Genomic DNA, 12,587 nt, shown 5'->3' on the forward strand with positions numbered 1-12,587 from the left:
TCCGCTATTCATTCCTATTTATATCAGATTTTAACGTGGGTTACATCTACAAATCTAGGTAAACATAGATGTTTAACAAACAACCTGTTAAAATACATCAAAATGCAGGAAATGGCATCTCTTATTCCAAATTTTCTGGGGGAGGACCCACAGGCCAGTTGCTTGACCCACAAAAAATGGCACAGATCGATTCAGTGATCAACGGTTTTCTTCAGAGCTTGGCCACACCTCTGGAAATGTCATCATCACATGGAAAATCCCTACACTCAATAATGTGACCAGCTTTCAGCCAATGAATCTTAAACTCTAATGTTTGCTGGTGTTTGTTGTGAGTGCAGGCATGTAACTAAAGGCCACCAGATACTTGGGCGTACTTCACTCCACAGACCACTAATTTTCAGTCAGGTCATCTGGACAGTTTCTTTTTTATGCTGAAACATTTCACCTTCCATCCAGAAGGCTTCATCAGTCAAGGAAACACACAGTACAAAACTGATTCTTCCCCCAAACAGCTTACTCCAAAATGGCACAAACCAGTTATGATGGTGCTAAGATGGTCTCTTTGGCACGCCCCCTCCTCTGGTGCCAGCCCTCTCCCTCGTCGACAGTCATGTCAAACTGGTTCAAAACCAACAAAGTCCATGCTCAATAACCCAGGTATACAATCCACTAATTTTCAGTCAGGTCATCTGGACAGTTTCATTTTTTTTATGCTGAAACGTTTCACCTTCGATCCAGGCTTCATCAGTCAAGAAAACACACAACACAAAACTGATTCTTCCCCCAACAGCTTACTCCAGTGGAGTGCAAAGAGTGGTGAAGGCTGCATAGAAGACTGTTGGAGTCAGTCTCCCCACCATCACAGACATTTACACCTCTAGATGCAGGAAGAGAGCCACCTGCATCATGAAGGACCCCACTTACCCAGCACACACACTTTTTCCCCGCTCCTCTCAGGCAGGAGGTTGAGGAGCATTAAGTGTAGAACCACTAGACTGAAGAACAGCTTCTACCCTGAAGCTGTTAGACTCATGAATCTCTAACCAGGATAATCACTGTGAAAAATCGCATCATGTTGCTGCTGATCTGTTTCATGTTGCTGTGTTCATTCGTGCTTATCTGCTCACACAGACTCATGCTTGTGATGTTGTTCGACTTATTGTTTTTATTGTTTTTGTACTATTCGTGCTTACTGTACTTTTAGTTAACGTTTTTCTTAGTTCATATCTTAGATCTTATTGTTTTTCTTTTACATTTTATACTTTTGTTGGATGTAACTGGGACACTGAGTACACAGTTTCATTCCACCACATGCACCACATGTGGTGTGTATGACAAAGAACCTTGAATCCAGATCAGCGCCAACATTAAATGATGACCCTCGTTCTATTGGACTAGAGGCGGAACGGAGGTGGAGTAAAGACAGGTTGCAGGTTTCTGTTGGAAAGCGTGTTCAGAAAGCTGTGACAGCTGCTAAATCAAAAACTTTCTCTCATGTTTTTGTCTCTGACTCTCCAAGAACTCCAAGTTTGTTCTCCTACCCTCGGCTCAGTTCTTGACCTAAGTGAGCTGGTCCCTCTGGAAGCTTTCTGTGAACGTTTTTAAGATTTGCCTTCTTTTTGGGAAAAGGTTATGAACAATTAGGCTCTCATTTCTCCACCAGCTCATGATCCATCCATCGTATCTCCATGTTTAGCTGCGTCTGTTCATCTCTTTTTCTTTATTTGAGCAGCAGGTTTCAATATAAAGTCATCTGACTCCCCCTTTGATGTTGTCCCTCCTCAGCTTGTAAATGACGTCTTTTCTAAACTGAGTTCTTCGATTTCCTCTTGTGTAAATAGCGGTTTAATCTCTGTTCCGAAGCCAAAACATTTCAAACATGCTGCTGTGCAATCCCTGCTGAAAAAAATACAGCCTTGGGGGTGTCAAACTTTAGGCTGGTCTCCAAACTCCAATTTTTGAACAAACTGATAGAAAAAATGGTTCACTCTCAACTAAAGTATTTTCTGGATGAACACTGAGTTTTTCAGATGATCCAGTCTGACGTTAAAACTCACCACAGCACTGTTTGCTCTGTTGAGTGTTCTAAGGACATTTTTACAGCAATAAAATCCAGTGAGTCTGTACTTCTCGTCTTTAAACCTAACATCTGCCTTGGACACCATAGACTAGGAGTGTCCAACCCTGGTCCTAGGGAGCCATTATCCTGCAGGGTTTAGCTGCTTCCCAACTTCAAAGCATCTGATTCAAAAGCTGAATGACCTCTTCGTGTTCTGCAGTAGTCTGGTAATCACCTGCTGATTCAAGTCAGGTGTGTTGGGAGGAGAGAATTCTCTGGACAGTGACACTCGAGGACCAGGATTGGACACCACTGCCATAGACCATGAGAACCTGCTTGTTTATTTTATTGTACAGCACTTTTGTTGGCCTTGTTGCTATTTCTTTATGTGCTTTTTAAAAACGTGGAATGGTATGGTAATTTTAACCCTTTTGGGGGGAAATCAGCCGGTGCTGATCAGGTGCTGGTCATAAAATTAAAAAATCATGAAAAAGTTGATTTATTTCAGTAATTCCATTCAAAAAGTGAAATTTATATATTATATTCATTCATTACACACAGACTGATATATTTCAAATGTTTATTTATTTTAATGTTGATGATTATAACCGACAACTAACGAAAACCCCAAATTCATTATCTATAATAATAAAATGGTAAAAGAAAATAATTTTAGTTTTCCTTCTTGAATCTCATTTGTTAATCAAAACTTCACAAACGAGTGTCTGCTTCATAATATGAATAGGAACATTAACTCTGCTGTGTTTCTGTGTTTCTGTCAGGATAAACATGCAGAGGAAGTGAGAAAGAACAAGGAGATGAAAGAAGAGGCCTGTCGATAGATGAGTGAAGCTGCCGAGCCCATCCAATGCTTCAGACGTTCCTTTGTGTCTGTGTTAAAGGGGACAATTTTAAATTATTTCAAAACAGTGCAAAAAATAAAGGACTTCATAAGAGCAACTTGAATGAGTTTAGAAGTCATGTGAAATTGTAATGTAACAATTAACAAGCTCCAAATGATCCTGACCAAGCTGTACAAAGTTTAGGCAACGCTCGATGTTGAAATATCATTTTTGCTTCTAAAAGAAACCAGATGAGGTTATGGTGCTGGCGGTGAGACCACATCAGCATTTACACTTCAAACGTTTGACAGCTTTCATTTGATTTTCTTGTAGCAGGACTCAGTGAAAAACTAAACTATAGTGGTCTCTTTTCTTTACTCAGAAAATAAATAAACTGAGTCAGCTTCTTATCATAACCAAGCTGTGTTGTTTTGCTGTAGACAAACAGGCAAATCAGACTGAAAGTGTTCAGCTGTAATTAAAACTGCTGACTAGTAAAACATGGAAAAGCAAATCATGCATTTCTGAAACCACCCTGGGTCCAGCTAAAACCCAACAGCTGGTCCATTTGGGTGTCAGTTTTATTGAAAAAGTTAACTGTGCGTGTGTGTGAGGAGGTAAAGAGGAAAAAAATTGTAAAATGTGTGTTTTTGCTTTTCATTCCCAGACTCTTAGCTGTAGTGTAGTTCAGTGATGTGCATTTCTTTCAGAGCACCGTTTGCACTCTTTGTTTCATTAAGCACAACTCTAAAGCACATCTAGTAACGAAGAGGATCAGGGCCACGGTGCAACCCCCAGATTAAAGTCAGAATTCATCTATCTAATTCTGACTTTTTCTCAGAATCAAGAAAAAGAAATTGCACGGTGGCCCTGATCCTATTCCGTACATATAGTAACAGTTCCCACACGATAAAACAGCATTAACACCAGGAAGCGGCGGTCCAGGACTGGATAACGTGCACTCTGTTTGCCTTGGAGTAGCGCTCTGATTGTTCATCATCCTAACTGAAATAAAAATTAAAAAGGATGAAATGTGCCCGAGCAGTCGAGTCATACGGACTTCACGTTGACGACTGAAACATTCCTGGGATTAACATGGGCTTTGTACTTGCTGTACCAACATGTTGCTGTTTATCTTCAAGGTCTGACTGATTGTATTTACAGTATTTGGCATGATCAGTAAAAGTTTTTAACTGAATTCAGTTTACTGTAGTCATTTTCAGACCAACTATACAGTAGTTCATTGGCTTTGAATGAACTTTTCAGTGTGATGAGCACAGAAAAATGTCTAAAAAATAGAAAGCATGTGATGAGATAAGCATAAAGTATAAAAGCAACAAAGCACAGCAGGAATTATTCACAGCATTTTATTATTAAAAATATTTTCAAATGAAATACATGTGTAAATAAGTTTTTGCTCTGTATAAAAAAAGTCACAAATGCTAAATTGTCATTAAAATTTGTAGGTAAATAAAATACGACAGAATACAGTAGAACACATCCATAAAGAAAATAAACATATAAAACTGTTCCAAATCAATAAAACTGATTTAAAATCAAAATCCTACATGTTCACTGTTTTAACTCAAGCTTGAAAATCCATTAAAAACTTCTTCACAACTGTTTTAAGTGAGTGTGGCGTCTTTTGAGTGTTTTTTTTTTTTTGGTGGAAGCCAAGAACCAACAATTATTAAATGAGATGTGACTTTTGATACACAGGTTCTCGAGTGTCTTCTGTCTACAATCAATTTTTTTTTCTAAATGAGTTTTCTCTGCTGCGCTTGCTTCACCCGTCCACACACGGAGCTTAAAGGACTTCCCAAAGAGATTTTAAATCTCTTAATAAATCCATATGGAGTCAAAGAACAGAGAAATAAAAGCATAGCACAACATTTTGTGCATACTGACCAACACTTTGTGGCCTAATAACCAAAACAACGCAGTTGTTTTTAACAGGATGTTTATTTTTATGTAACTCTCTCATTCTGTTGCCTTTTTGTGTGCTGAAATGGTAGGGAATTGTTAATTTATTAAAAAATAGAAATTAAAAAAATAACTCTAGCCATAATACAAAGTTCATTAATGTGGATGTTCTACCAATTTATAGATATTGATAGTTCAACTTTTGGTTAAACCAGAATAAACGAAAAACAAAAAAACATTTATTATACTGCAAAAAAATAAAATGTATCCCTCCATCCCATCTCTTTTTATACATGGATATGGTTATATGAGAATGGCATGTGGTCACTAAAAACTTTGGATTTTGCTGATAGATGTTTCCAGTGGTTTGGACAAAATGACAAACAGACACTAGGTAAACTAAAGCTAGCAACCTGTCACTTAGCACAAATGAGTCACAGTTTTCTAAAACAAATATCAATTTTTTTTTCAGTAACATACGTATATCATGAAATCTGATACTTTGAAAGTTTTGTCTTTGTTAGTGTTGGGGTACAACACTGGGTCTCACGCAGGTGCAGCCCACCGTGATCACTTCAGTCCCCAGGACGTACTCGTACTTCTTCTTCCCGCCCTTTTTAAGGGCAGTTTGCCATGGGACTCTGCAGTCATGAAAGAAAAACAGTTATTTTCAATTTCAAATAATTCAGTTTTAAGCTATGGATAGAAATAAAATAATATATATATTTTTTTTTTTTAAAGAAGAATTACATAGCATCTGGACAACACAAACTACACCTGAACAATTGAAACTTCACCTGACTCCTAGAAACTACAACTGTACTATATCAAGCACACCTGAAACAGAGAAATAAAAAATACACCTGGACCAAAGAAACTACATCTGGACTAAAGAAACCACACCTACCATACTATTTTATTTATAGAGCACTTAAAACAGCAACAAGGCCAACCAAAGTGCTGTACAGAAAGAACAACAGATAACACACAAAACAATATACAAAATGAAGTAAATCAGAATATAGACATAAAAACGATGCAGATAATAAATATAACGACTAACCGGTGTGGAGCATACAAGTTCAAAACACAGATCATCTGGTGTTGAAAGCTACTGAATAGAAGTGGGTTTTCAAACGGGATTTGAAAACCGAGAGGGAGGGGTCCTGTCTGAAAAGCAGAGGTAACTCGTTCCAAAGTCTTGGTCCTGCTACAGAGAAGGCCCTGTGACCTCTGCGCTTAAGACTGGGAACTGTGAAGAGCAACTGGTCCGCTGACCTTAGGGAACGTGGTGGGACATATGGCTGTAGCAAATCAGAGAGATGGGGGGCGAAACTGTTCAGCGATTTATAGACATACAGTAGTATTTTGAACTGGATTCGAAGGTGAACAGTGCAGTGAGGCCAAAACTGGAGTAATGTGCTCTCTTTTGCCTGTACTGGTTAAAAATTGGGCAGCTGCATTCTGGACCAGTTGTAGTCGTGCAATGGAGATCTGACTGATACCAAACAGGAGTGAATTGCTGTAATCAAACCTAGATGTAATGAATGCATGTATTACTGTCTCCAGGTTCTTTTTGGACAATATGGGCTTCAGTTTAGACAGCCGCCTCAGTTGGAAGAAACATGATTTAACAATCATGTTTACATGATTGTTAAGTTTCAGGGAAGGGTCCATTATCACTCCCAGATTAGTGACTCTTTGTTTTTCTGACAGGGTGACAGTGGAAAGGTCGATGCAGTGGTTTATGATCGTGTCGTTGGGAGGGAACAACATGACTTCAGACTTCTTTTCATTGAAACTTAAGAAATTTAAAGCCATCCTGTCCCGGATGTCAGCCAGGCAGTCAAGCAGAGGTTGAATAAAGCATGTACCATTATGTCTTAAGAGGAAGTAAATTTGACAGTCATCGGCGTAAAAGTGAAAGGGTATGTTGTGTTTCCGGAAAACAGCACCAAGTGGCAGCAGGTATAAAGAGAATAGGAGGGGACCCAGGATGGACTCCTGCGGAACCCCCCATTTAAGCTTTGTCGCTGCAGAACTCAAATGCTTGATGAAGACACAAAAGGATCTGCCAGCGAGGTAGGATCTGAACCAATGACCCTGTGATGCCCACCCACTGCTCCAACATAGCAATGAGGATCTCATGGTCGATGGTGTCAAAGGCGGCTGTAAGGTTCAATAGGACAAGCAGCACAGAATCACCGGTATCTGTGGATATGAATATGTCATTAAAAACCTTCAGTAGGGCAGTTTCAGTGCTGTGGAGAGGTTTAAAGCCAGATTGGAATAGCTCTAAGATGGTGTGATCCTCCAGGAAGCACTTCAATTGGGACTCAACTATTTTCTCCAGTAGTTTAGAAACAAACGGGAGTTTGGAGACAGGCCGGTAGTTGGATGCGACTGAGGGGTCAAGGTTTGTTTTTTCTGGAGAGGCTGGACAGCAGCATGTTTAAAGATTTTTGGCACCACGCCAGTGGATAAACTGTTATTTACAAGAGAAAGAATGGACGGACCTAGAGTAGGAAAAACCTCCTTTAGTAGACGAGGAGGGACCACATCAAAGGGGGAACCAGAAGGTTTCAAGCTGCACATGACTTGCTCTAGAGAAGCAGACAGAGATGTACTGGGATGTCAGCTCCTCAGTGGTGGAGAGAAACACCAGGGGCTGAATTATCATTTCAGAGTTTTAAGCATCTGTGAAACGTGCGGCAGTGAAGTGGTTAATGGTCCGGCTACTACGTGCAGGAATGCACGGCTTAGGAGTTAGATGAGGGAGGGTGAACTCAAACCGGACTGGCATGTGATCAGAAAAAACATTATCACCAATTTCAAGATTACTAACAGTCACATCACGTGTTAAAACAAGGTCCAGTGTATGTCCGTGCTCTTGGGTGGGACCGTTTACATGCTGAGTTAGATTAAATGAGTCCAATAAATCTAAAAAGTCCTTAACCAAGGGCTTCTCCAGACAGCACATATGCAAATTAAAGTCCCCAATAATGAAAACATGGTTATATTTTGGTGTGATTTCAGCCAAGAAATCAGAAAACTCATTTATGAAATCTTTAGATCGAGGTGGGCAGTAGACGAGTGCACATAAAGTCCAAGGCGAATGGCCGAGTTCAAAGACGCTCAGCTCAAAGCTGGCGCAGGAAACTGGGATGAGCTGTTGTTTACAGTCAAAAGTTGATTTGAATATTGTTAATATTCACACCACCGCGCCGGCCTGATGGCCGCAGTGCGTTAAAATATAAACAGTTCAGTGGCAATAATTCCGTCAAGGCGCTAGACTCACCCGGAGACATCCAAGTCTCTGTGATGCAGAGAAAGTCCAAATCTTGCTCTTGAAAGTAGTCCCTGAGGATACATTTTTGTTGGTAACAGCTCTTGCGTTGACCAAACACATCCAGATACTCTCCAAAGTGGACCTAGCAGTGGTGGAGTTAGCACGCGCCAGTGGTCGCAGATTTTCAATAACAGCCCCTCTGGGTCAGCCCGTGCGGTGCACCAGCCGACAACTCCCCTTGTTTACCTGGTCCGGGCATGCAGAAAGCTGACGATTGAAATGATGACTACCAGCTGGAGAGGAAGATGCAGCACGCAGGCCTTTAAGCTTGGACCATAGAAACTACATCTGGACCATACAAACTTCATTTGGACCATAAAAACCATATCTGGACCATAAAAACTTTACCTGGACCTTAGGAACTATACTGGACCATAGAAACTACAACTGGATCGTAGAAAATACCTCTGATCCATAGAAATCACAACTGGATTATAGAAACAACATCTGGAGCATAGAAAATACATCAGGACTATATAAAATCCACATGCACCATAAAAAATACACCTGGACCATAGAAACTACATATAGTCCATATAAACCACACCTTGACCATAGAAACTACACCTGGACCAAATTAACTACATCTGGAGCATGAAAACCATGTCTAGACCATAGAAACTACACTTGGACCATAAAAACTACTCTTGGACCATATACACTACACCTACATCATAGAAAACACATCTGGACAATAGAAACAATATCTGGAATAGGGTTGGGCATCAAGGATTGAGAATCGACTGGAACCGGGACTAACTGTCCGGTTTTCCCGGAATTGTTCGAAATATTTTTTTTCAATTCCTACTTTCGATGCCTAGTCTGCCAACCGGAAGTAGAAGCTGCCCGCCAAAAACCAACAATAAAGAATCCACTGGAAGTGTTCGCATACATGGAGAGTGAGCGGCCACGATCGAAAGCGTGGCTTAACTTTAATAAAATGACCAGTCGGTTCAGTGCAGCTCTTGCAATAATTTTATATCGTGCAAAGGTGGGTGTAGAAGTAACAGAGTGGCCCGTCTTTGAAGCGTTCCACCGGATTATTTTTGCTGCCTCCTTCTCCGGCTCCATCAGGTTAAAAAAAAACTATATATAAACTACGTCTCATACCAACGTTAAGGCAGCTAACAAGTTTTGGGCGGCTGTGGCTGAGTGGTTAGAGCAGTCGTCCGCCAATGCAAAAGTTGGGGGTTCAAATCCACCAGCATTCACATGCTGAAGTGTCCATGGGCAAGACACTGAACCCCCTCATCGCCTCCGATGTGTGTCCCATCGGTGTATGAATGCGATCTAAAGCTCTAATTAGTCTCTTTAGAATGATTTGTTCAATTAGCTTTGTAGAGACCTAGTAGAGTGTTGTATGAATGGGTAAATGAGGACACAGATTGTAGTGTAAAGCGCTTTGTGTGTCTTGATCAGATAGAAAGGCGCTATATAAGTACAGTCCATTTACCATACTTGACTTAAAGCGGGGGTAGCACGGTGGCGCAACTGGTAGAGCTGCTGCCTCTCAGCGAGCAGGTCCTTGGTTCAAACCCCGGTCCAGGGGCCTTTCTGGGTGGAGTTTGCATGTTCTCTCCGTGCATGCGTGGGTTTTCTCCGGGTACTCCGGTTTCCTCCCACAGACCAAAAACATGCATGTTAGGCTGATTGGTAACTCTAAATTGTCCCTAGGTGTGAGTGAGAGAGTGAATGGTTGTTTGTGTTGTTTGTCTCTAAGTGGCCCTGTGATGGACTTGCGACCCGTCCAGGGTGTACCCCGCCCCTTGCACAGTGATTGCTGGACATGGGCACCAGCGACCCCCGTGACCCAAAATGGAATAAACGGGTAAAGATAATGGATGGATGGACTTAAAGCGGTAGGCCAACTCAAATGCAAACACCATGCTAACGTTAGCTCCAGGGCTTAATTTGTAAACTAACTGATGTCAGAACAAAAACAGCAGGCGGTCCAGTGGGGGTGTCTGTGGGTCCTTCCCCAGAAAATTTGGAATTAAAGAGATGTCATTTACATCTGTAAATATTTGATTAAATTGATCAAAAACAGGTCTCTCTTGAAAATGACGAGGCTCAGTGAGACTAACAACCTGTATAGATAAAGGTTGAATTGAAATTACTATTTTAGAGAGCAACAAGAATAAACAAGCCTGTGTGTGAAGGTCCTATTCTGTCAATCGTCCTAACCCCCCCACCCCCCACCCTCCCTCATCCACCCACTGTCCAGCCCGACCTCTGCTGAATTCAATTATGCGTGTTGTTCTGCTCCAGTCTCAATTGCCACTTCCTTTCAGGTACTTCAATTCTCAGTTGTCCAGCTAAGGACAATCCATCCATCCATTTATTTTAGATAATAAAATGTCTTTGCGACATTTTGATTGCTGTTATTTTGACAAATTAGTGCCGTTGTTTTGATATGTGATGGTAATACACATCAAACATTTCACTCGTATTTTTATTTTATTTTTTTTACTGTAAGTTTATTTATTATGTCTGAAATGTTATGCACCACGGTGATGAAAGCAGGAGTTCTGACACAGCAGTTGTGCGCGCGTCCTGCAGAGCAGTCTAGACATGCTGTGCGTAAAACAACCAGGGCGCACAGCTGAAAGTGGATGAAGACGCACCCCGCTGGACATGCAGTCCACGTCTCTGCTGGGCAGGAGTGTGGTGCAGCTGAAACATCCACTCCACAGACTGGGCAACATCTCCTCTCGTTGTATTTTTAATAAATTATCAAAATAAAAATGCACGACTTTGGATTTTTAGGGGCAGAGATTTGAACTGCCGGATCCGAGCGGTCAAAATGAGAGAGTTCCAGGATCTTGTTCCGGCAAGATCCAGCTCAAATTAACCACTGGTTAGCTCAAATTTTTTTCTTAGACAAACGACCCGAAATGGCTAAAAATGTTAGTCTGGTTCCACGATGTACTCCTCCATTCACCATAGCGTCCAAGGGAAATGCGTCAGTGCAACTAATTGAATGAAGAGTGCCACAGAACGGTTACAGAATATATTGTGAAAAGGTTTCATCCATTTTCAGATGTGGAATCACCAACATTTAGGTTAGTTAGGCAATAACAATAGAGCTAAGCTTGTCCATCCTAAGATAACATTACAGTAACAGTGACATTACATGTTTGTTTATATGTTTGCAGGGACATGGTGAAAACCATCAACACATGTACACACACCTACCATGGAGCACTTGTCAAATAAGTTAATCCCATCTTGGTATAAAGTGGAGAAGTCCACTGTAACTACAGAGCTTCTCTGCACTTTAAACAGAAGATGGATGATGGTGTCTAGCAGCAGATCCAGAGAAAGATGATTGATCAGGTGAAATGTCATTCATGCACAACTGACCATTTCATCTATTAAAATCTGAAATCTAAATACTAGTAATGTTCTTTATGGTCAATAGAGGAAGACTATGGAGATGATGGGGTCACCATGCAGTCTGAGAAGCTAAGTCTGAGAATGAGGGAGTAGAGGATGAAGAGGGGAGTGTAAGTGTATGATAGCTGAATTTATACATTCTCAATCTTAATAATGATCATGCCTTTAATAATCCCTTTTTAGTGATAATACTGATGAACCTGTTGTTTGTTTAGGAACCGCCTCCCTGCAATCTGCCCAGAAAGTCTCCACTGGAGGAGCTTTTTGCTGAGGAAGAGGCACAGAACATTATGCCACAGCTCCATGTCCATTGTGGGAAAATAACAAATAAATGCCTGGTTGTTTTGTTCATCATATGGGTCAGTCCTACTATTTGGTGCCTTTTGAGTCCCCATGCCATAATGTGGTATATTTTGTTTAAAGTTGGGCTAAAGTTTATTTTATTAATCTCATCTTATATGTTTGACTCAGCTATACCAATAAACATAGAAACCACACATTGACCATATAAACTATACCTGGACCATGCAAACTTCATCTGGAGCATAGAAATCACATTTGGATCATAAAACCTATACCTGGACCATAGAAACCACACCTTGGCCATATAAATCACAACTGGACCATAGAAACAACATCTGGAGCATAGAAAAGACACCAGGACCATAGAAACTACACATGCACCATAGAACATATACCTGGACCATAGAATTACATCTGGACCATATAAACTACACTTAACTACACCTGGAACATATAAACTATACCTAGATCCCAGAAAACACATCTGGACAATTGAAACAACATGTGGACCAAATAAACTACACCTGGATCATGGAAACCACATATGGACCAGAGAAAGTACATCAGGACCATAGAAACTACACCTAAACCATACAAAATTCATCTGGACCATAGGAACCCCATTTGGACCATAAAACTATACCTGAACCATATGAACTACACTTGGCCCATATAAACTACAACTGGACCATAGAAATACATCTGGTCCTTAGAA

At 40.7% G+C, this 12,587-nt stretch overlaps 2 protein-coding genes across 2 annotated transcripts in view; one reads left to right on the forward strand and one right to left on the reverse strand.

Annotated features, from left to right (window-relative positions):
• Window positions 1-4,255, forward strand: part of stmn4 (stathmin-like 4) — a 48,773-nt gene extending 44,518 nt beyond the window's left edge. Inside the window, exon 6 of the mRNA XM_037685711.1 lies at window positions 2,842-4,255. Within this exon, the coding sequence (XP_037541639.1) occupies window positions 2,842-2,901 (60 nt within the window). The 3' untranslated portion in view covers window positions 2,902-4,255. The remainder of the gene's footprint in view (window positions 1-2,841) is intronic.
• A 1,089-nt stretch (window positions 4,256-5,344) lies between these two features.
• Window positions 5,345-12,587, reverse strand: part of il17a/f3 (interleukin 17a/f3) — an 89,391-nt gene continuing 82,148 nt past the window's right edge. The window contains exon 4 of the mRNA XM_037686079.1: window positions 5,345-5,465. Coding sequence (XP_037542007.1) covers window positions 5,345-5,465 — 121 coding nt within the window. The remainder of the gene's footprint in view (window positions 5,466-12,587) is intronic.

The sequence above is a fragment of the Nematolebias whitei genome, chromosome 12 (genome assembly GCF_014905685.2).
Source record: "Nematolebias whitei isolate Nwh7 chromosome 12, NemWhi1, whole genome shotgun sequence".
NCBI classification, from domain to species: domain Eukaryota; kingdom Metazoa; phylum Chordata; class Actinopteri; order Cyprinodontiformes; family Rivulidae; genus Nematolebias; species Nematolebias whitei.